Here is a 22236-nt window from a genome sequence, read left to right as displayed (position 1 = left end):
CAAAAAAAACCCAAACAAAACCAAAAACGTTATATGCAAAAAAGTAATGATACTGAACTGAATGTATATCTAAGAAAAAAATCCTGTTTTAATGTATCTGTGGATTTTTTCTTCCTGAGTCTGTTTGTGTTTTATTTCTTTGGTTATCAACCACTTACATCCTTAAGACAAAATGATCTTAGTTTTTCTTTACTTAGGTGCTTTGTTCTTGTTATTTGTTTTTAGAGACAGGGCTTTTCTGTATAGCCCTGGCTGTCCTGGAGCTCACTCTGTAGCCTGGGACTTGGGGATCTGCCCACCTCTGCCTCCTGAGTGCTAGGACCAAAGATGCACACCACCACTCTCAGCTAACTTTTTCTTAAAAAAGATACACAACTAACTTTTTCAATATCTTATCTTTGCCTCCCTCATTATAATAAATGACAAGAGATTAGATTTAAAGATTTATTTATTTATTTTGTATACAGTGTTCTGCCTGCACACCAGAGGAGAGCACCAGATCTCATTATAGATGGCTGTGAGCCACCATGTGGTTGCTGGGAATTGAACTCAGGACCTTTGGAAGAACAGCCAGTGCTCCTAACCTCTGAGCCATCTCTCCAGCCCAAGATATTAGATTTATTCAATACTGAATTTTTTTTAATGTGAAAAGGACTAAGTCAACATTTTTAAGCAAATAAGCCGTAACAGTATGGCACTATTTCCATAATCAGTGCCCATAAAATGGCATCAGTACAAAGATCTAAGCAAATCTCAAAGACAGTAAATTAGTAATTAGAGCATCATGTAATATTGATTTTTGCAAGAAGCTTAATTGGTGAAAGAAGCAGAATATGACATTATAGATGCAAGTATGCAATTAGAATTTACAAATTATAAAAATTATCCATTTTTATAGCCAGTTGCTTTTCAATGGCTAGATTTTAGCCTCATTCTTTAATTAAATGCCTATTCAACAAGCCAATTAAACAAACACATCTACCCAAATTTACATCCTAGAATATATAAGTAAACTGAAGACATTACTCAGACGAGTAAGTTCTATTCATTTTCATCATCTGTATCAGGTTGCAAAGGACACGCTCTGTGAAAAGAAGAGAACTTGAAATCACTCAGGTATCAGTTGCTGTAAAATCTGTTCAAGTAACTAGAAATGAGAGAAAAGTTAAAACTCCACTAGTTACCAAGTGTAAACAAATTCCAAGAACTAGTGCAACAAAACTCTTAGCACTATCCCCTGTTGTTTCCTGTAATGATCATTTCTCATTTAAGGCATGTTGTGAGTTTTATTTTTAAAAAGTATCTCAGCCAGACATGGCAGTGTATGCCTATAATCCCAGCACCTAAGGAAGATGAGGCCATAGGATTGCCAAATAAATAAATAATGTAAATTTGAGGCTACTCTGGTCTACATACCAAGGAGCAGGCCTGTAAGGACTATGTAGTAAGACCCTGTCTCAACAAAACAAGAAACAAACTGGAGAGATGACTCATCCATTCTTTTTGTTTTGTTTTGTTTGAGACAGAGTTTCTCTGTGTTGCCTTGGCTGTCCTGTTTTGTACACCAGGCTGGCCTCGAACTTATAGCAATCCACCTGCCTCTACCTCCCAAGTGCTGGGTGGGATTAAAGGCCTGTGCCACCACCGCCTGGCTGGCACATCCGTTCTTGAAGAACAGTTCAGTTCCCAGCACACACATCAGGCAGCTCACAACTTACTATAACTCCAGCTCCAGAGGATTCAATACCTGTTTTGAGCCTCCACAGTTTCCAGTACACACACACACACACACAAATGAAAATGAAATAAATATTACAAAATAATCAAAGATGAAAATGCATGTCTCAACCTGTAACTCCAGAACTGGGAGGCTGAGGCACAAAGATCGCTATAAACCCCAAGTCTTGCATGGATTGCATACTAAATTCTGGGCTACATAGAAAGCTTCTACAAATACATACATACATACATACAGTAAAAAAAAATACCTTGTCGCCGGGCGTGGTGGCGCACGCCTTTAATCCCAGCACTCGGGAGGCAGAGGCAGGCGGATCGCTGTGAGTTCGAGGCCAGCCTGGTCTACAAAGCGAGTCCAGGACAGCCAAGACTACACAGAGAAACCCTGTCTCAAAAAACTAAAAAACAAAAAAAAAAAAAAAAAAAACAAACCTTGTCATTAAAAAAAAGAAAGAAAAGAAAGTAGCCTGGCATGGTGGTACATGCCTGTAATCCCAGCGCTCAAGGAGGCAGAGGCAGGCAGCTCTGTACTACTAGAAATATCATCAAATATATGTGTGAAGCTGTCAAAGTTTGTTAAAAATATCTCATTCCCACAATATTAATTTTAATGTTAAGTGTGTTGATAAGTAGAATATAACTTGCATGATGTACAAAGTAAAAGTCCATTTGAGTAGAGAAATCATAAGCAAATTGCCACAGCCCTTGGACTACACATATGTACTCTTTAAAAATAACCCCAAAATAATTTGGTAGACTATGATAGTATTTGAATAAAGGCACATTTATATTAATACAAAGCCATTCTGTACTTACCATCTTTTTTACTGTTAAAAAAAAAAAAAACAACTAAAAACTTAAGCATAGCCAGTAATGGTAGTGCATGCCTTTAATTCCAGCACTCGAGAGGCAGAGGCAGGTGGACCTCTGAGTTCTAAGCCAGTGTTATGTACATAGTGACTCCAGGACAGCCAAGGCAACACAGAGAAACCCTGTCTTGGGAATAACAAAAAACAAAAAGAAAATGAAGATACCTAGCTTCTACATATACAGAGTGTATGTGCACATCTGTGAGCACAAGCACACACACACAAATTCAAGCAGATGCTTGCTGTACTGATCACAACAGCCAAGATATGAACTAGCCTACAGCTGCATCAATAGATACAGGAAGAAAAGTTGACACATATATACAGTGGAATTCTATTTAGCTATAAAAAAGAATGAAAAGACATTGAGAGGCCAGAGAGATGGCCCTGTGGTTAAGAGAGCTGCTCTCACAAAGGACAGGCATTCATATTCAGCACACACAGGAACTGTAGCCCCATGGAGTATTCCCATGGGGCACATACACACATAAATAAAATTAAGAAATTAAAAATTTTTGGGCTGGAGAGATAGCTCAGAGGTTAAGAGCATCGGCTGCTCTTCCAAAGGTCCTGAGTTCAATTCCCAGCAACCACATAGTGGCTCACAACCATCTATAATGTGATCTGGTGCCCTCGTCTGGCCTGCAGGTGTGCATGTAGGCAGAGCTCTGTATACTTAAATAAATAAATCTTTTAAAAAAAGAAATTAAAAAATTTTAATATCTAAAATTATATTTTAATAAAATCTTTAAGAAATTTGATATTTCCTTTTTGTTTGTTTGGTTTTTGGTTTTTTGAAACAGGGTTTCTCTTGTGTTCCTGGCTGTCCTGGACTCACTTTTTAAAATTTTTTTATTTTTTGGTTTTTCGAGACAGGGTTTCTCTGTGTAGCTTTGCCTGTCCTGGACTCACTTTGTAGACCAGGCTGGCCTTGAATGCACAGCGATCCACCTGCCTCTGCCTCCCGAGTGCTGGGATTACAAACGTGCACACCATGCCCAGCTATATGCAAATAATTTTACTTGCAAAAGGAGCTTGCCCTTCTTTGGGGCCAAAACAAGACTTTAAGGAGTAAATATGAAAGAATATAAATTCAGAAGTTCATATTTCAATAAAGGGATAACACAATTTTCCTAAATAATGACAAATCTAAGAACGTGGCCTAAGAATTGTGTAAACCTTTAGAATCTGGTTTTTGTTGTTTTGAATTTTCTTGTTTGGTTGCTCTGTAGTGTGTAATTTTCTTCCTATGGAACTGACCCCAGGGACATAGCTAGACCGGTGCTCCACCTTTCTCAATCTCTGCAATTAAAGACACATGTCCCCATGTCTGGCTATTATTGATTTATTATACTATGGATTAAAATTCTTTATGGGACTATGTAATTGATCTCCATATGATGGAACATTTTTTTTTTCTTTCTACCTATCTATCTACAGGGTCTCAGGTAACCCAGATCAATCTTATCATTTTTGTGTTTCTTTCTTTCTATCATCTATCTACTTACCTATCAATCTATCTATGTTTGTTTGTTTGTTTATTTGTAGGCAGGGTCTCAGGTAGCCCAGACCGATCTGTGTAGCTTTTCAGTATATATGTAAGAACGGCGGGTTATTAGCTGGAGAGATGGTTTAGTGGCCAAGAAGACACAGATCAGTTCTTAGTTCCTACATCAGGTGGCTCACAACCACCTGTAATTCCAGTTCCATGAGATCTGTGCCCTCTGGTCTCTGCAAGTACCTGCACATGGTTGGTACACATAAACTCATGCAGGCATACACACATATACATAGATAAAAATAAATCAGTTTAGCATGGTATAAAATGCTCATCAAATGCATTATCATTTTGTAAAATGTTAAGATATTGAACCCAGGCTAGGCAGTGGTGGCTCATGTCTTTAGTCCAAGTACTTGGGAGGCAGAGGCAGAAGGATTTCTGAGTTTGAGTCCAGCCTGGTATACAGAGCAAGTTCCAGGAAACAGAAAAAGGAAGAAACAGAGTTAAAGGACTATAGCACAGTGGTAGAGCTTGCCTAATGCTTACAAGTCCGAGTTCAATCCCTAGCACAGGATGGCAGAGAAGAGAATTTACAGTGGTACCTGGTGCTTCCTTCCTAAGCACATGTGGAACCTGAAATCTTCATATCTCCCAACTGCTTTAAGGGCTTTTGGCTTAATGAGCCATAAAGAACACGAAATCAGTCAATCAATCAATCAATCAATCTCTCTCTCTCTCTCTCTCTTTGGTTTTTGGAGACAGGATTTTTCTGTGTAGCTTTGGCTGTCCTGGACCCGCTTTGTAGGCTAGGCTGGTGGCCTGGAACTCACAGCTATCCACCTGCCTCTGCCTTCTGAGTGCTGGGATTAAAGGCATATGCCACCACTGCCCAGCTATAACACTGCTCACTTTTTCTCTAGATCAAAGTGAAATTACTTTCAAGGTTGACTTTTAATGATCTATATTTCATAAGCCACATTTAATGAAATCATTAACCAATGTTCGCTGTTGTCTTTCTTTGTTGTTGTATGTAAAATTGCAGGAGATTGAAGATTAAAATTCACCATCTAATTAACTCTTAAGATGATCTTCAATGCAGTCCAGTTTGAGCTTAAGATTTCCTGAGTTACTAAATCAGGGGACGAAGAGATGCGAAGACTTGGCTTTGTTTTCCTTGCAACACTGGATTGACAGGTGCCGCTCAGTCCAATACAGAGTGTGATCTGGTCTGAGTCTCTTAATGGATAAGACACAGGAAGGTAAGCAAGACCCCAAGGAGATTGGTTATAGCTTTAAGGGAGCTGCTGGAACTCACGGTGCTTGGGGCATCGGTTTCATAGTAGGTAGGACCCGCTGTGCTGGTTAAAGGAACATGTGACTCAACTTGCATGGGGAGGACCAGGGCAAGGAGCAGCAGCCCCAGACAGAGTCTGACCACCATCCTCTTACCCCTAGGGCTCGGGTACTGAGTGTCCAGGACAGCTGGCTGCTTGTCGAGCTGGCAGGTCTCTAAGCTTTTGGCTGGAGTGGAGATTACAGACCAGGACTTACTTTCATGAAGACATCACAATGACAGTGTCATGGTGCCACACCCTCTCTCTTTCTACACCCAAGTACTTTTTTGTTTTGGTTTTTAAAGCAGGATCTCAGGTAGTTCAGGCTGGCCTCAATCTCACAAATACTTTCTTTTAGAATTAAAACATTTTTAAAAAGGGAATGGTGGGCTGGAGAGGTGGCTCAGAGGTGGAGAGCACTGGCTGCTCTTCCAATGTGGGAAACAGTGAAGAAGGCTCATCTGGTCAAAGTGTTTGCTTGTCACTTGGATCCGAAAATCTGAGTTCCATCCCTGAAAGCCATGCAGAGGTGGAAAGAGAACTGACTCCTGAAAGTTACCCTCTGACCTCCGTAAACCCTCTATCGCATGTGCCTTTGTTTTGATACTTGGATATCTAAAAGAATTCAGATGTTTTCTTCCTTTTTTTTTATTTTAAGGTGTAGAGAAGTGAAGCTCAGGCTTCAAACATGCTAAGTGTTCTTCTACTGAGCCTGGGCTGTCCTGGGGCTCGCTCTGTAGACCAGGCCGGCTTAGACCTCACCTGCTTCTATCTCCCGAGGCATTGCACTCCATGCCTGGTTTTGCTTGTTTGTTTCCTGTGATTCTTACTGAGGTAATAGATGTTGATTGTTAGAAGTTGATAGTAAGTAATGTGAGACAAGGTTTTTACCCAGATAAATAGATACTGGTACTTGTTATATTTTAAGATTGTGTGTGTTGCAAAGCAGATTATACTTTTTAGTTTTTAAAAAGAATTTTTATGTATATTTATTTTCATGGGTACATGTGTGGTTGTGCCCAACTGTATTTATGTACATCACAATTTGCTGTAACCCAAGTAGGTCAGATCTGCTGGAACTGGAATTACAGACAGCTGTGAGCTGCCATATGGGTGCTGGGAACCAAACCTGAATCCTCTGCAAGAGCAGTGCACGCGCTTAAGTGCCAAGTTGTCTCTCTAGCCCCAATTATACTTTATACTCAGAACTGTAGCTCAGTATTTGTAACTAACATTCTCATTTTATCAAAAGCTTAAAAACAAGGATGCATGACGGCACCTTTAATCCCGGCACTGGCAAGACAGATGGATCTCTGTGAGTGTGAGGCCAGCTTGTCTACATAGGGAATTCCAGGATGACCAGAGCTACATAATAGAGGCCCTGCCTCAAAAATTCAAATAATAAGCCCAAGACAGCCAGGGCTACTCAGAGAAACCCTGTCTCGAAAAACAAAAATTGAAACAAACAAACAAAAAAATCAAATAATAATAATGATAGAAACTCTAGCCCCAGTGTGAAGAATTCTTAAAGATTTATAGAGAAGATATTAAAAATAAAAATAAAAAAGGGGCTAGATGGTGGTGGCGCACGCCTTTAATCCCAGCACTTGGGAGGCAGAGGCAGGTGGATCTCTGTAAGTTCGAGGCCAGCCTGGTCTATGGAGCGAGTTCCAGAACATCCAGAGCTATACATAAAAACCCTGTCTCGAAAAAAAAAAAGGGGGGGGGGTGGGATTACTGTGAATACTTACTATTGGGAATAATTCCTGTTTAATTTCTCTACTTTACCTGTATATTTCTTGTGAAAGTTCAACACATAGTATTAGTATTTGGTTTGGAGCTGGAGACTAAACATGGTACCGTGTTCATGCTTAGTAATGGACTTATACTGAGCTGCACCCTAAGCTCCTAACTAGGAGTTTTGTGGCATACAAGGGGCTTAATGAAATTCAAACTAGAAGAACTGACAAATTTTTTGAGGAAAAAAAAAAAAACGAAGAAAAAGAAAGCAAGCAAAAGGAGGGGAGAGAAGGAACAAGGAAAGCAGGCAGACTATAAAGTGTGGTACCTCATCTTCTCATCACAGCACTTAGCAGGCTAAGGCAGATAGATTACAAGATGTTCAGGTCAACCCTGGGTTACATACAGCGGCTGTCTCAAGACACACACACACACACACACACACACACACACACACACACACACACACACCTGTGAAAATTAGAGGAATAGGCTGGAGAGATGGCTCAGTGGTTAAGAGCACTGACTGTTTTTCCAGAAGTTCTGAGTTCAATTCCCAGCAACCACATGGTGGCTCACAACCATCTATAATGTGATCTGATGCCCTCTCCTGGTCTGTACCATATATGCACACAGAATGCGCATGCATAAATAAATAAAATTTAAAAAATAAGAAAATTAGAGGACTAATAAATGAATAGATATCAAATCTCTTTAGAGCAAGTAAAAATTTCTAAAAGATATTTGAAATTTTAGAGTGACATAAGAAAATATTAGAAGTTAAAGCATAGTTTTCATTTTCTTACTGGCTTAAAAACAAACTTTAAAATTACTATCCCATTTGTCTTTTATTTTTAGGAGAATATTCTTTTTCTTCCAGAACATAAACACTTACTTTCTCTTTGCTTTTCCTAAGCCACTGCTTCCCGCTTCTTCAGGAACCTTGTTCTCTTTTTCAGACTCCTTAGGGGACAGCCTGAAGAATTCGCCAATACCTTTTTGCCACTTGGGAGTTGGGCGCACACAAACTGGATTCCCTCCTGCATACTTATTTTCACCTGTAAAATAGAAACAGAACTAAATAAAACAAATGTAATTGCTATTCTTTTTTTCTTTCTCCCAAGACAGGATTTCTGTATAGCCCTGGCTGCCCTAGAACTTGCTCTGTCGACCAGCCCGACCTCAAACTCAGGGGCCTGCATGCCCCTGTCTCCTAACTGCTGGAATTAAGGGGGTGCCGCCGCCACTGGGCATTGCTGTTCTTTAATATCAGACTCCCAGAAGGATAAGTGCTATTACATTTATCTTACATTAGAATATGAAGGCTGGAGAGATGCTCAGTGGTAAAGAATACTTGTTGCTCTTTCAGAGTACTAGAGTTTGGGCTGGAGAAAGGGCTCAGCTGCCAAGAACACCTGTTTTCCTTGCAAATGACCAAGGTTCCATTCCCACACGGTGGCTCCAAACCTGCCACGACTTCAATTCCGGGAGATCTAATGCCTGCTTCTGGCCTCTGAGGGCAATATGGTACATGGACATATATGCGACCAAAACACTCATACACATTAAAATAAATATTTTTTCTTTTTCCTCAAGACAGGGTTTCTCTGTGTAACTTTGCATGTTCAGGTATATATAACTATGTTACATCTAACGTTACGTGTATTATAATAGATACATAGTATAATTATACATAATTTATATTATATATATGTTAATAAAACAGGCTGGTGAGATGGCTGAGTTGGTAAAACACTTGATGCAGAAGCCTGACAACCTGCGTTCAATCTCAAGGTCCCACTTAAAGGTAGAAATAGAAAACTAGCTCCCAAAATTGTCCTTTGACCTTCATATTTGTGCCATAACACATCTTCCCCACAGTAACAGGACTATTTTTAAACGTTTTCCTTAATCTAAATTAGTGTCATATGCGATAAACTGTCCAAATTTTATTTTATTTATTTATTTTTTTGTTTTGTTTTTTCGAGACAGGGTTTCTCTGTGTAGCCTTGACTGTCCTGGACTCACTTTGTAGACCAGGCTGGCCTTGAACTCACAGCGATCCGCCTGCCTCCGCCTCCCGAGTGCTGGGATTAAAGGCGTGCGCCACCACGCCCGGCTCCAAATTTTATTTAGTAAGGGTCTTAATTTGTTTATGAGGATTTGTGTGTGCTGATATGGTACCAAAGACTGAACACAGGGCCTCACATGTACTAGGCAAGTACTCTACCATGGAGGTTCATTCCTAGCAGTTAGGTTATTTAGTTAAAGAGCAAATACACTGAGAGTCAGGCTAGTGACAGAGACCTGTAATCTCAACTACTTTGGACTCCAAAGCAGAGAATCCAAAGTTCAAAGCTTGTATGCATTACCAAGTGAGCACAAAGTCAACCCAGGCAACGTATTGAAATCCCACCCCCAACCCCACCCCCCAGATAAAAATAGAGCTAAGAAGTCAGGAGTGGTGGCCTTTAATCCCAGCAGAGGAAGGCAGATCTCTTGAGTTGAAGGCCAGCCTGGTCTACAGAGTAAGTTTCAGGTGAGCCAGGGCTACACAGAGAAACCTTGTCTTGAAAAATCAAAACAAATCTATGAATATTTAAATTTTATTGGCAGAGAGAGAGGGAGTCAGTATTTCAGTCCAGGCTGGTTTCACATTCACGACGTAGCCTTGACTTCCTGATTCTCCTGCCCCTTCTCAAGTGTGCGGCTACAGACATTGTTTTTGTGAGACAGCATATTGCTAGGACCTCCCTCCCTCCCTCCCCCGGCACACCTGGTACTCCTTTGGTAGCTTAGGTTGGCTTTGAATATACAGTAGTCCTCCTGCCTCAGCCTCCAGAGCATTTAGGATTAGAGCCACGCATGTCTTTTGCAAGGCTGTTTAACACCTATTAAGGACCTAGTCATTTATCTCTAGTGATTCAGCAATAGGCCAGATAATGGGATGTGGCCGTGATAGAATTTAGTCCAGTTGCTCAAAATAAGACATTCTGAGTAAATTTATCTACTTTGAAAAAAAATTTCCTACTACCCTCTTATCTGAAAAGGTAGAAATAGTAAAGTATTTTAAAATAAAATTTGGTTAAAATTTAGGGCAGAGTATGGTGTAGTCCATGCCTGTAATCCTAGCACTCCAGAGACTAAGGCAGGAGAGAATCAGAGCCAATGGGGCTAAGTGCACATAGAGATCCTGTCACAAATAAATAATAGTGTGTGTGTATGGGGGGTGGGGTTGTTGATTGCCATAAAACCCACCGAGAGTTGTGGGTGTGGTGGCTGAGTCTTGTGACCCTTCCTGCTCAGAAGGCTAAAGGAGGAAAACTCTACAGCAGTGCAACATAGCAAGAATCCCATCTCAGAAAGTAAGGTGGCTGTCTTGAAAACAAAAAACAAAAAACAAAAAACAAAACAAAAACAAAACAAAACAAAACAAAAAAAAAGAAAGTAAGGTGGGCTGTGGGAGTGCATACTTGTAACCCCAGCAGTCAAGAGAGGGAGACGAGAAAGGGGTGGGGCAAGTTGTGGATGTGGCTTAGTTGCCTAGCTTGCACAAAGCCCTGCCTTAGATCCCCAGCACAGAGTAAACCTGGCATCTATGGCACATGCATGTAATCCCAGCACTGGGGAGGCAGCGGCAGAGGATCTGGAGTTCAAAGGTATTCTCTGTACATAGAAATTCTGAGGCCAGCCCGGGCTTTGTGAGATCTTGGAAGAAGGAAAAGGGAGGGAAGGAGGGAGAAGGAAAAAGAGGAGGGAGAGGAATGTCGGGAAGGGAAGGGGGAGCCAAGGGGGAGGGAGGGAGAAGCAGAAACAAAAACAAAAAGGTATGTGTGTTAGGAGAGTATGGTTGAAGATGTAGCTCAGTGGTAGAGTACTTGCCCAACGTGGGCAAGGCCCAGGGTTCAGTTCCCAAAGACTGCATGCATGGGCCGACAGAAAGACAGACCCACACACCCTACAAAAATTGTGGCAGTGCTGTCAACTATCACCCTAAATCTAATGAGGCACTTAAATTGCCTTCAAGAAAATAGTAACTGTTAATATTAAGAAAAACTAAACACCATTCAACACAGAAAAATAGGTTTAAAAATAAACTGTCCCTCACCATCAAGACTTGAGAGTTTTCCATGAGACCCTGGTGCCCCTATCCAACCCTGCTGAAGTACCAAGGTCCCCTTGAAGATCAAGGAAGAAATTTAAGAGTGACGATGTCAAGGAAAACAAATAGAGGAAGGAAACCAAATAAAAGTCAGTCCACCGCGAGTCGGCCTCACGGGTCAGGCCTGCTGTCCAGGCCTTTCAGGGGTGTGTTTCTCTTACTTCAGAAGCTTCCAGGGCCCTTCCTACCTTTCCTTGATGAAGACGAGGAAGAATTGGTGACAAATGTGGAGGAGCCAAGCACCTTCCTGGGGGCTCGAGATGCCACCACTGCAGAGAGGTAAAGGGGGACATTGAGAAGAGGCAGGTTAGTTTTAGCGTAGTCCCAGCCTAGCAGAGTAGGAAGATGCCCAGCATCAGAACGATCTTGCTGGGTTTCTGCAGCTTCCTGGAAGTCAGGGCCAGGAGGATGCCGCTTAGCTGAACTCAGTGGGGAGCAGCCATGGGCTTCTCCACCTCAGGGACAAGCTGCCTGGGGAAGCCCCTACCCCCACCACGCTGCATCCCTTCACCTTTTCTGTAGGCTCCCGGGACACAGTTTGCTTTGGTCCGCACCATGCTTACACCGGAATAGACAACTCTCACCGACTCCCCAGATGTCTCAACTGGACAAAGACACGAAAAATGACGGTCCCGCCAAAGCTTAAATGGGTCTCTTTCCCGCGCGCTCCAAGCTCTAGAATCGGGGCTCTTATTGGTTCCGCGCCTTCACCCTGAACCAATTGACAGCGTCCAGCGAATGACAGCGGAAGACTTCAGGCTATGCTGGCCAGTCCACCAGCCCCAGTGGTGGTGATTTGTAACCACCTCCTAGTGGGCGGTACCAGTGCACTCCAGGAGTGCGCCAAGTGTGGGCGACTATGTAGGTGGTGAACTAGCCAAGTGTGTCGGCTTATAAACTAAAGCCTAGTAAAGATAGGAATTTCAATATTTCTTCAGAAGTTACCAGAGTTAAATCCATGTTGATTAAACCCTGGATGTGTAAATTAAGATTAAAGTGGATTTTTCGATGCAAATCAAAACTAAAGTTTAATATACTAAGGATGAACTCTGCCGTGTTCTAAAACAACTTTCTGAGGTGGGAGAAAGGAAAATGCAACTTAGTTGACAGTGTTTAAAAGATTTATTTTTTTCCAGATCGCGTAAGACTAAAAAATTGTTCATACATAAATAAAAATAAATAAGAATAAACATGGCCCCAGAGCTAAAATCCTGCCACATGTAAAAGGCCACAGCTCCAACCCACAGGAGGATAACACTACAATAAAGAGATCATAAATATTTTTGACCCGTGCTTCAAATTACAATATTCCTGAGAATTTGTGTTTGTTCTGAATGCCGTCCATGGAACAAGACCCAGTGTGCACTTGCTGCAGGGTGCTTTCCCTATCCATCATTGCTTATTTGAAAGAAAATCCTTCAAAGTATAACTATAGAGCTATATATCTCCAGTGAGTTATGCTGGGACAGCAACAATACTCAGGGCCTGACCTCCGTCAACCATTCATTGTGTTACACAATTTCAAGTTTGTGAAGCCAGGCCTAGTGTGCCTTGAAATCTCAGCCCTGGGGAGGGAGAGACTGGTAGACAACGAGTTCCTTGCTAGTCTGGGCTAGACCACAATTCTTTAAAAACGGGGTGGGGGCAGTGGGGAGGCAGAGAAAGAAAGACTGACAAATAGGAGCTGAAGAGGTACCTCAGTAGTTAAGGAAACCTGGGATACACAAGTTCAATTCCCAGCACCCACATAGCACCTCACAACTGTCTGTAATTCCAGTTCCAGGGGATCTGATGCCTTCACACAGACACACATGCAAGAAAATGCCAATCAATGCTCATGGAATAAAAATAAATCATTAAGAAAAAAAAAAAAAAAAGAGCTGGGCAGTGGTGCACACCTTTAATTTCAGCACTCAGGAGGTAGAGGGAGGCTGCCTATGAGCTCTAAACCAGCCTGGTCTACAAGGTTCCAGGATGACAAGGGCTGCACAGAGAAAGCCTGACTTGAAAAACAAAAAAAAGAAGAAAAAAAAAAAAAAGGAAAGAAAAACCCGAAAATAATGAAAGAGTGTAGGCAATCATTGAATTAACATTATAATGTTAGCAATTGCCTGGAGTGTTAAATTACAGCCAAATTCCCACCAGAAAAATAAATAAGCCAATAAACATTCACCCTTTGTTATCTTTTACCCTCATAAAAATGCACATTGGTATTTAAATGACATTGTTTCCTTTTTAGTTAAAGGCCTTCTATTCAGGTCTGAATTGCCTAGTTGAACTCACATTCCAGAGTCCTGCAAAGAAAAGGACCCAGTAGCCAGGGGAGGTGGTGCCTGCCTTTAATCCCAGCCCTTGGGAGGCAGAGGCAGTCGGATTGATGTGAGTTTGAGGCCAGCCTGGTTTACAAAGTAAGTACAGAACAGCCAAGGCTACACAGAGAAACCCTGTCTCAGGGGAAAAAGAATAAGAAAGGGGAAAAAAAAAAAAAGAATAAGAAAGGACCTGGAGAGTGTCTTTTCTTTTGCATTTCAAGCAAATGGCTGGAGAGGTTTCAGATATACTTTTTTTTTTTTTTTTAAGGAATTATTTATTTATCACATATACACAGTATTTTTCCTGCATGTACACCAGAAGAGGGCACCAGATCTCATTATAGATGGTTGTGAGCCACCATGTGGTGGTAGGAAATTGAACTCAGGACCTTTGGAATAGCAGCCAGTGCTCTTAACCTCTGAGCCATCTCTCCAGCCCCCAGATATACTTTTTTACACAGGGAAAATCTACGTATTGTAGTTGTCTTTGGTTTTTGTTTGATTTGGGTGTGTGTGTATTGAAACGGTTTGTGGCAGACCAGTGTAGCCTCAAACTCAGAGAGCTGCCTGCCTCTCCTGGGATTAAAGGTGTGTGCCACTGCATTCCTGTTTTTTGTTTGTTTGTTTTTTGTTTTGTCTTTTAACACCATTGATGTTGATGAGGAATGCAAATTGGAGAAAAACACACAGAAAAGGATGATACTATTTTGTTGTTTTGTTTTGTTTTTCGAGACAGAGTTTCTCTGTGTAGCTGTCCTGGACTCACATTGTAGATCAGGCTGGCCTCGAACTCACCAGAGATCTGAGTGCTGAGATTACAGGCCTGTGCCACCACACCAGGCTTAACCCAAAGTTTTTAATTAAAATGGCTACTCAGGGGGCTGGGAATGTGACACACTTGGTACAGCACTTGCTTAATATGCATGAAAGTCTTGGTTTGCTTCTCAGCACCACGTAAAGCTAGTAGGGATAACAAGATGGCTCAGCAGGTGAGGACTTTCCCACCAAATCTGATCACTTGCATTCCATTCCCAGAAGCCACATGGTAGAAGAACTGGCTTGTGCACATTGTCCTTTTCTGACCCTACATGAATGCCATAGCACTGAAACCCACCCACCTGCATACAAAACTCATATCTTAAAGAACAATAGTATACATGTATTAATGGAATTTCTGCCTAAATTTATAACTCGCTACTGGGGATGTGACTCAAAGCCTTGCACATCTTTGGTACAGCCTCTACCACTGAGCTACTAAGCTATGAGAATAAGTAAATCTAGAAAAGGTTAGATTATTTTGATACACTAGAGTTAATAATCAGATATTAATTGTGATAAGATAATGAACGCCATTCATGGACAGTACTTTATTTTCCTTTTTTAAAGAAAGCTGGTGGGCCAGTGAAACAGCTCAGAAGGTAAAGGCCCTTGCTGCCAAACTTGACCACCTGAGTCTGATTCCCAGGTGGAAGGCAAAAACTCACTCCCACAAATTGTCCACATATGCACTGTGCACTTGTGGTAGCCCACACACATACACATGGACAAACACACAGATACTATAACAATGTTCTAATGACAGAGTCTCACTAGTAACCCTGGCTGGCCTGGAACTTACTACATAAACCAGGCTGGTCACCTACCTTTGCCTCCTAGAGTGCTGGGGTTAAAAGCATGTGCTACCATGATCAGCTAATGTGATTTATTTTCCCAAGATTTAAAGTGTATTTTATGTGTATGTGTTAATGCCTGCGTGTATGTATGTGCACCATACGCACACCCCGTGCCTGTGGAGTACGGAAGAGAGCGTAGGAGTCCCTGGAACTGACGCTGCAGGTGTTTTTGCAAACACCTTCATGTGGCGGAGCGGGAGGATTCAAGTCTCAGTTACAGGCGGCACTAATCATAAGCGCACTATCACCAGAGCAGAAACTAGTACAGTACCTACGAACGCTTGCAAGGGCTGGCGGTTTTGTTTCCTTGGAATTGAACCTGATGGGGAATTGATCTCGAGATGCTTTATACGCTCAGGAGTCAGGGTGCTGCCCTAATCTCCTTTCACTCCACCTCCTTCTTATTTTGAGACAGAGCCTCACTAAGTTACAAAGACTGGATTTGAATTCACTTCATACCACATGCAGGGTTTGGGTTTGTTAGCCTCGTGACAAGAGGTATTTTAAATGTTCTATAATCAGAACCAGCCACTCTTTGAAGGCTGTACCCATCTTTCGGGAGCCTACTTTCTTTTATTCCTGCTACAGCTCTTTTGTAGGTGAGCGTATAGTCTTTTTAGCAATTGCCAACGGCCTTCCTGGAATTCTCTCTCGGTACCAAAGAATCGCTAGAGCACTTTTCACACACACACACACACACACACACACACACACACACACACACACACGTAAACAGATGGTATCTAAGAATCGTTAGAGCACTTTACACACACACACACACACACACACACACACACACACACACGCACACACGCACGCACGCACGCACGCACGCACGCACGCACGCACGCACGCACGCACGCACGCATGAGTAAACAGACCCGGAAGTTAAGAGAAGCCAGAGGCGGCCCCAGTGGGCGGATCTACCATGAAGGAGGCGCGACGGAGCGGGGCGGTGCATGTTGCGGAACCCTAGTCAACGAGGTTGGCGTTGCGAAGGGAACTAGTCCGGCGCAGGACGCGAGGCTTTTGCAGCCCAGCTGGTTCCGGTTAGGGAAGATGGCGGTGGCTGGGGCGGCGTCCCGGGAGTCGCTGGTACACTGGTGCACCCAGCAGTTGCGGAAAACTTTCGCCCTGGATGTCAGCGAGGAGATCATTCAGTAAGATGGGTTCCGGGTCCGAGGCGGGAAGCAGCTCTGTGATATTACCCTAGCAGGGCGAAAGGGAAAGCCGGCAGGATTAAAAAGTTGATGTGAAGAAATATGGTTTAAAAAAAAAAAAAAAAAGGGGGGGGGTGGGGGAAGGACGGCTGCCGGTGGCCTTTAGAGTTTTGAATTTGGCTTTCGCTTTTTCAGTTTAGCCTCTAGATGAATATGCCAGACCCCACGCACTTTTCTAGGAAAGTGGCGAAATCGTAGTATTTAAGACTTGTAAGATTGTCCCGGGAATCGGTTTGCTTACAGATTGTGGAGAATGAACAAACCAGATTGGCTTTCTAGAAATTCCTTACTCTCTGAACATTGTAGTTTGTGTCAAGCAAACCCAGAATTTACAGGAGGGCGACATGGTTCATTACAAATAGTTCCTGATTTCAGAGTCAAAGCTTCAATTTTCTGTTGCTTTTTGGAAGCTTCGGCAAATTAATCTCCCCTTTGTACTCTCCCCTTTATTTAGAAAATTAATCATTACTAGAGCTTGCCTTTAGTGTTTTAAAATTCATTTATCTTTATTTCATGCTCATAAGTGTTTTGCTTGTATATATATGTCTGTGTGAGGGTATCAGATCCCCTTAAACTGGAGTTACAGACAGTTGTAAGCTAACATGTGCTGGGAATTGAACCCAGGTCCTCTGGGAGAGCCAGAAGTGCTCTTAACCGCTGAGCCGTCACCAGCCTGTCTTTTAAAATTCTTACAAAACCAATGACGATTATTTAACATTTGTTTGGAATAAGTAACTTAATGTGTTACACTGTTACGGTATGCCAGTCTCTGGGGCGGCCAAGAAGACTAGACACTTAGGGTATGCTGCCCTAACAAGTTCTGCGGCAGAGGAAGTTGAAGGTCTCCTGGGAGCACAGAATACACTTTTCAGCATCGAATAAAGTATTCAATAAAGGATATGCATTATGACATGAGACTCTTAAGATTACTGGAAAAGATGGTTTCACCTGAGAACTAAAGGCTAGGCAGAGCTCAGGGTCAAAGTATTCAAGTGGAGAGGGAGATTACAAAAAGAGACTGGATTGAAAACCCAAAACAGAGTTTTCCTTTATTTCTTTGTTGCTGAAAACAAAACTGCTGTTCTAGAATTATAAGAATTAAGGTCAGTTTTCTGAGTTTGGAAGAAAATAAATTTTTTTTCTTTTTTTGGGGCGGGAGGAGTTGTTTTCGAGACAGGCTTTCTCTATGTAACAGCCCTGGATGTCCTTTGTAGACCAGGCTGGCCTCGAACTCAGAGATCTGCCTGCCTCTGCCTCCCGAGTGCTGGGATTAAAGGTGTGCGCCACCACGTCCGGCTGATTTTTCCTTTTTGAAGTAGTGCTAGCGTTAAACCCCAAATCTCATGCGTGCTAAGCAAGTGCTGTTTCCTTTAGCTACCCTCAGCCCTGACGAATACTGTTTAGTACCTTTGTCCCTGTTATGATTTCTGAAAGCCATATGCTAAGCTATTCTTGTTCCAACAATTTATACCTTTACTTCCTGAGGTATGTTTTGTCAATTGAGAGTGCTGAAGAGATAAGAGAGTATGTGACAGACCTTCTTCAGGGAAATGAGGGCAAGAAAGGTCAATTCATAGAAGACCTGATAACCAGATGGCAAAAGAATGATCAAGAGTTGCTTTCTGATTCTTTTCAGCAGTGCTGGAAAAAAGATGGTAAGTTATTGTGCTAAAGTAATAATTGAACTTTTACCGGTAATTCTTGGCTTTAAAAGCCTTGGTGTTTTCTGCCACTAAGTATTAGTTATTCACAGCTAACTTAAACGAATCTTATGTGTGCATATTTTCAGCTTAGGTCTATTTAGTTAGTAATGAATATTGCACTAACCCAGTGGTTCTCCACCCTCCTAATGCTGCAGGCCTTTAATACAGTTCCTCATGTTGTGGTGACCCCAGCCATAAAATTATGTCATAACTGTAATTTGGCTACTGTTATGAATCATAATGTGAGTATCTGATATGCAGAATATCTGATATGTGACACCCCCAAAAGGGTCACAACCCACAAGTTGAGAACTATATCTTTAACCTATCAAGCTTTTCTGCCTGCCTCTGCCTCTGAAGTATTACGATTGAAGACATGTTCCACCATTCTGGGACCAGCCACAATATTTAAATTTACAAAAATTGCAAAAATTTTCAGGCACAGTTGTGGCTTTAGAATAATTTCAAAAAGTTACAAACGAATTAAAGAAAGACCTTCCAAGGGCTGTGTCCTAACTCAGTGGTAACACACTTGCTTATCATGTGTGAGAGCCTGTGTTCAATCTCCAACACTACCAAAAATTATTTTTACAAATATAATTTAAAATATTTTTTCTCTCTAAAATTACTTATTTAATGTTTGTGGGTGTTTTGTCATGTGCGTGCCTGGTGCCCTTGAGGGAGTTGGGTTCCTGGAACTGGCGTTTCGGATGGTGTGAGCTGCCATGTGTGTATAGTGGGAATTGAACCATGCCTAGCCAGTGCTTTTAGCTGCTGAGCCATCTTTCCAGCCCTATTTTTGTTTTGTTTTGTTTGTTTTCTTTTTCTAAGGCAGGGTTTTTTTTGTATAGCCCTAGCTGTTTTGGAACCCACTTTGTAAACCAAGCTGGCCTCAAACTCAGAGATCTGCCTGCCCTTTTCTCCAACTGTTGGGATTAAAGTTGGCTCCAGTCCTATTTTTATAAATATTTTTAATGATGTGAAGACCTGAATGAAAGTATTGGCTGCTTTTAGTATTAACAATATTTAGAGGTATTCATTTATATAGTACAAAAGATGAACACCAAGCTAAATAATATACTATTATTATACAGTGTAAAATATCAGACTTGAATTTTCACTATTAACTTCTACTCAATATTCATTTTCTTCCTCCAGCACTGAGATTCAGGCCAGGGCTGCTTGCATGCTAGGCAAGTACAGTGACAAATTTAGAATTTTGGATTTTTTTGGGGGGGTGTTTCGAGACAGGTTTTCTCTATGTAGCCCTGGCTGTCCTGAACTCGCCATGTAGACCAGACTGGTCTCAAACTCAAAGATCTGCCTGCCTCTGCCTCCCAAGTGCTGGGATAAAAGGTGGAATTTTGGATTGTTTAAAAACACAAAAATATGGGCTGGAGAGATGTCTCAGTGGTTAAGAGCACCGCTTGCTTTTCCAAAGGACCCGGGTTCAACTCCCAGCACCCACAAGGCAGCTCATACCTCTCTGTAACTCCAGTTCCAAGGGATCTGACACCTTCACACTAATGCACATAAAATTAATAAACTATTTTTTAAAACCCACAAAAGTATTATCAGAATGTGTTATCATTTTAATCCCAGGCTGCTTCACCATGATTTGCCTTGTGCTCTAGCAGAGGTATGGTTTTGCCAGCTGTGAAATGGTTTCTGCGATTATGTGATGTTTGGAATTCTGGGAACTTTTCAGAGGGTATAAAAATACTACAGCTCCAAGAGCTGGGCTGGGTGGTTGTTTGTCCTTCAGGGAGGTTGTATGCAGTTTGTTAGTAGTTGTATCCAAAGAAGAAACAAAAGGAAAGAAATCAGATTCACAGATCCCTATCTCTCACTCTCCCCTTTGTCATTCTTTCTCTCCTATCTTATGATGGGGTGAAGCCTGGGAATAGGGAGTGGGAAACCGAAGAACCCATAAAGTAGCCAAGACCAGCTGCAGGCAAGCACTCTCTCATCACCAACCCTGTTCAGAATTATTTGTCATGGAGCACAGTAATGAAGATAGTGGTTTAATTTTGAATTGAGAGACGTTCTGCCTGACTTCTTGTCTTGACTATAAATGTTAAGAATGGCCTTCAGGGGACTGGAGAGATGGCTCAGTGGTTAAGAGCACCGTCTGCTCTTCCAGAGGACCTGAGTTCAATTGCCAGCAACCACATAGTGTGATCTGGTGCCCTCTTCTGGCCTGAAGGTGTACATGCAAGCAGAGCACTGTTTATGTAATAAATAAATCTTAAAAAAAAGAAACCTTTAGGTTTTAGCTACAGAAACTAAATAATAAATCTTGCTATCATCTTTTTGTATCTGTTTGTATTTTATTGTATTTCTTAAAGAAAATTTAGATGGACAGAGATCAGTGGACCACCTAAAGCGGAATAGGAGGAAAGGAAGAAACAAGCAGGAAGTTCCTGCATTTCCTGAACCTGACACAACTGTAGAGGTCAAAACACCTTTAGATTTGGCCAAGGTAAGTGCTTACAAAATTAAGCATTTCTGGACTGTGTGGAGAAGAGGAAATGACTAATATGTCTCAGAGACAATGTGCAGAAGTTGGTCTACAATGGCAGACTTAACAAACGGATGACTTTTAGGGCAGAAGCTGATAATGCCGGTATGCTTCTCTCTGTGTGGTGCGGTAGACCTGCTTTCCTCTGAGGTAAGGCATCGTGCCGCTCAGGCTGGCCTTGAACTCCTGGCCTCCTACTGCCACTCTCCACGCCCTGAGATTCCAAGTGGGCGCCACCACTCTCTCTAGGACTTATTGCATGCTGAGGATCAGACTTAGGACTTTGTGCATGCAGATGAGACAAGCACTCCGCCCTGCTCTACAGTCCTAGTCCTGGTGGATAATAAGTAGTTAATGAAGCCCCCTACTTTCAACTTCAGCATTTGAGAGGGCAGTAAAACGTAAATGATTAAATAGTTCTCACTGTACTTGAAGCCGCCAGGCATACTGAACCTGACAGAGGAGATGCCGGGACTGTGTGGTTTTCCAGGATGAGGCTTGTCCATTGCACTTGGATGGGCTGAGTCCTGTGCTTTCCCCAGCTATGGGAAGCTTGACTGCATAATTTGCAGTAGTGGGAGATGGTGTTCACACTTTGCCCCCACACATACATACAAACAAAAAACATAACCACCCACCCCACCAATCCCAAAAAACCCCCACACATACATACAAACAAAAAAACAAAACTGCCAGGCAACCAAGAGACCTAGGCAGGAAGATTGAGAATTTCAGGCCGTTCTGGAATGCATAGTGAAACTCTATCTTTTTTTTTTTTTTTTTTCAAGAGAGGGTTTCTCTGTGTAGCCTTGGCTGTCCTGGACTCACTTTGTAGACCAGGCTGGCCTCGAACTCACAGCGATCTGCCCGCCTCTGCCTCCTGAGTGCTGGGATTAAAGGCGTGCGCCACCATGCCCGGCTTGTGAAACTCTATCTTAAAAAAAAAAAATCAATAAAAAGATAGATGAATACTATTCTTGTTTTGAAAGTCTTCTACCATTATTATCAATATTCAGTCTTTTTTTTTTTTTTTTTTTTTTTTTTTTAACCAGGCTGGCTTAGAATTCTCTGTTGATCTGTGTTCCTGTGATGTCTTTGTATTATTAGGCACAAGAAAGCAACAGCTCAGTAAAGAAGAAGACAAAATTTGTCAGTTTATATACAAGAGAGGGACAGGACAAACTTGCAGTCCTGCTTCCTGGGCGTCACCCGTGTGATTGCCTGGGCCAGAAGCACAAGCTCATCAACAACTGCCTGGTGTGTGGGCGGATCGTGTGTGAGCAGGAGGGTTCCGGCCCCTGCTTGTTCTGTGGCTCTTTGGTAAGGTTCTTTTTTCATGCTTTGTTTTCACTATGTGCCCTGTTCAATTTTTTGCCAACTTGAGTTATCTGAGAAGAGTGAACGTCAGTGGAGAAAATGGGTCCATAAGATTGGCCTGTAGGTAATTCTGCAGAACATTCTCTT

At 42.0% G+C, this 22236-nt stretch overlaps 2 protein-coding genes across 3 annotated transcripts in view; one reads left to right on the top strand and one right to left on the bottom strand.

Moving 5' to 3' along the window:
• Window positions 1-452: 452 nt before the first annotated feature.
• Pclaf (PCNA clamp associated factor) lies at window positions 453-12119 on the bottom strand. Of its 2 annotated transcripts, none has more exons than XM_051156681.1 (4): window positions 11855-12119; window positions 11532-11612; window positions 8077-8239; window positions 453-1084 (listed from the first exon to the last, which is right to left on the bottom strand). In XM_051156681.1, the coding sequence occupies exons 1-4, from the start codon at window positions 11898-11900 to the stop codon at window positions 1042-1044; spliced, it is 333 nt and encodes a 110-aa protein (XP_051012638.1). In that variant the 5' UTR covers window positions 11901-12119; the 3' UTR covers window positions 453-1041. The 2 variants fall into 2 exon arrangements, with proteins under 2 accessions (XP_051012638.1, XP_051012637.1); XM_051156680.1 differs by lacking the exon at window positions 453-1084 and adding an exon at window positions 5493-5628.
• A 4193-nt stretch (window positions 12120-16312) lies between these two features.
• Trip4 (thyroid hormone receptor interactor 4) overlaps window positions 16313-22236 on the top strand; it is a 49488-nt gene continuing 43564 nt past the window's right edge. The window contains exons 1-4 of the mRNA XM_051156689.1: window positions 16313-16488; window positions 18034-18203; window positions 20600-20733; window positions 21880-22092. Of these exons, the coding sequence (XP_051012646.1) occupies window positions 16388-16488; window positions 18034-18203; window positions 20600-20733; window positions 21880-22092 (618 nt within the window). The 5' untranslated portion in view covers window positions 16313-16387. The remainder of the gene's footprint in view (window positions 16489-18033; window positions 18204-20599; window positions 20734-21879; window positions 22093-22236) is intronic.

Source organism: Acomys russatus, chromosome 14 (assembly GCF_903995435.1).
Source record: "Acomys russatus chromosome 14, mAcoRus1.1, whole genome shotgun sequence".
NCBI lineage: Eukaryota > Metazoa > Chordata > Mammalia > Rodentia > Muridae > Acomys > Acomys russatus.
The sequence above is the reverse complement of the archived record's forward strand: the minus strand, read 5'-3'. Positions and strand labels throughout refer to the sequence as shown.

Coding starts and splice junctions, on each gene's coding strand:
- Pclaf (XM_051156680.1), bottom strand. CDS start 11,900: ATGGTGCGGACCAAAGCAAACTGTGTCCCGGGAGCCTACAGAAAAG. Junction 11,613..11,854: donor CCCGGGAGCCTACAGAAAAG/GTGAAGGGATGC, acceptor ACCTCTCTGCAG/TGGTGGCATCTCGAGCCCCC. Junction 5,629..8,076: donor TTAGGAAAAGCAAAGAGAAA/GTAAGTGTTTAT, acceptor TCTCCACTCCAG/CCAAAAGCTTAGAGACCTGC.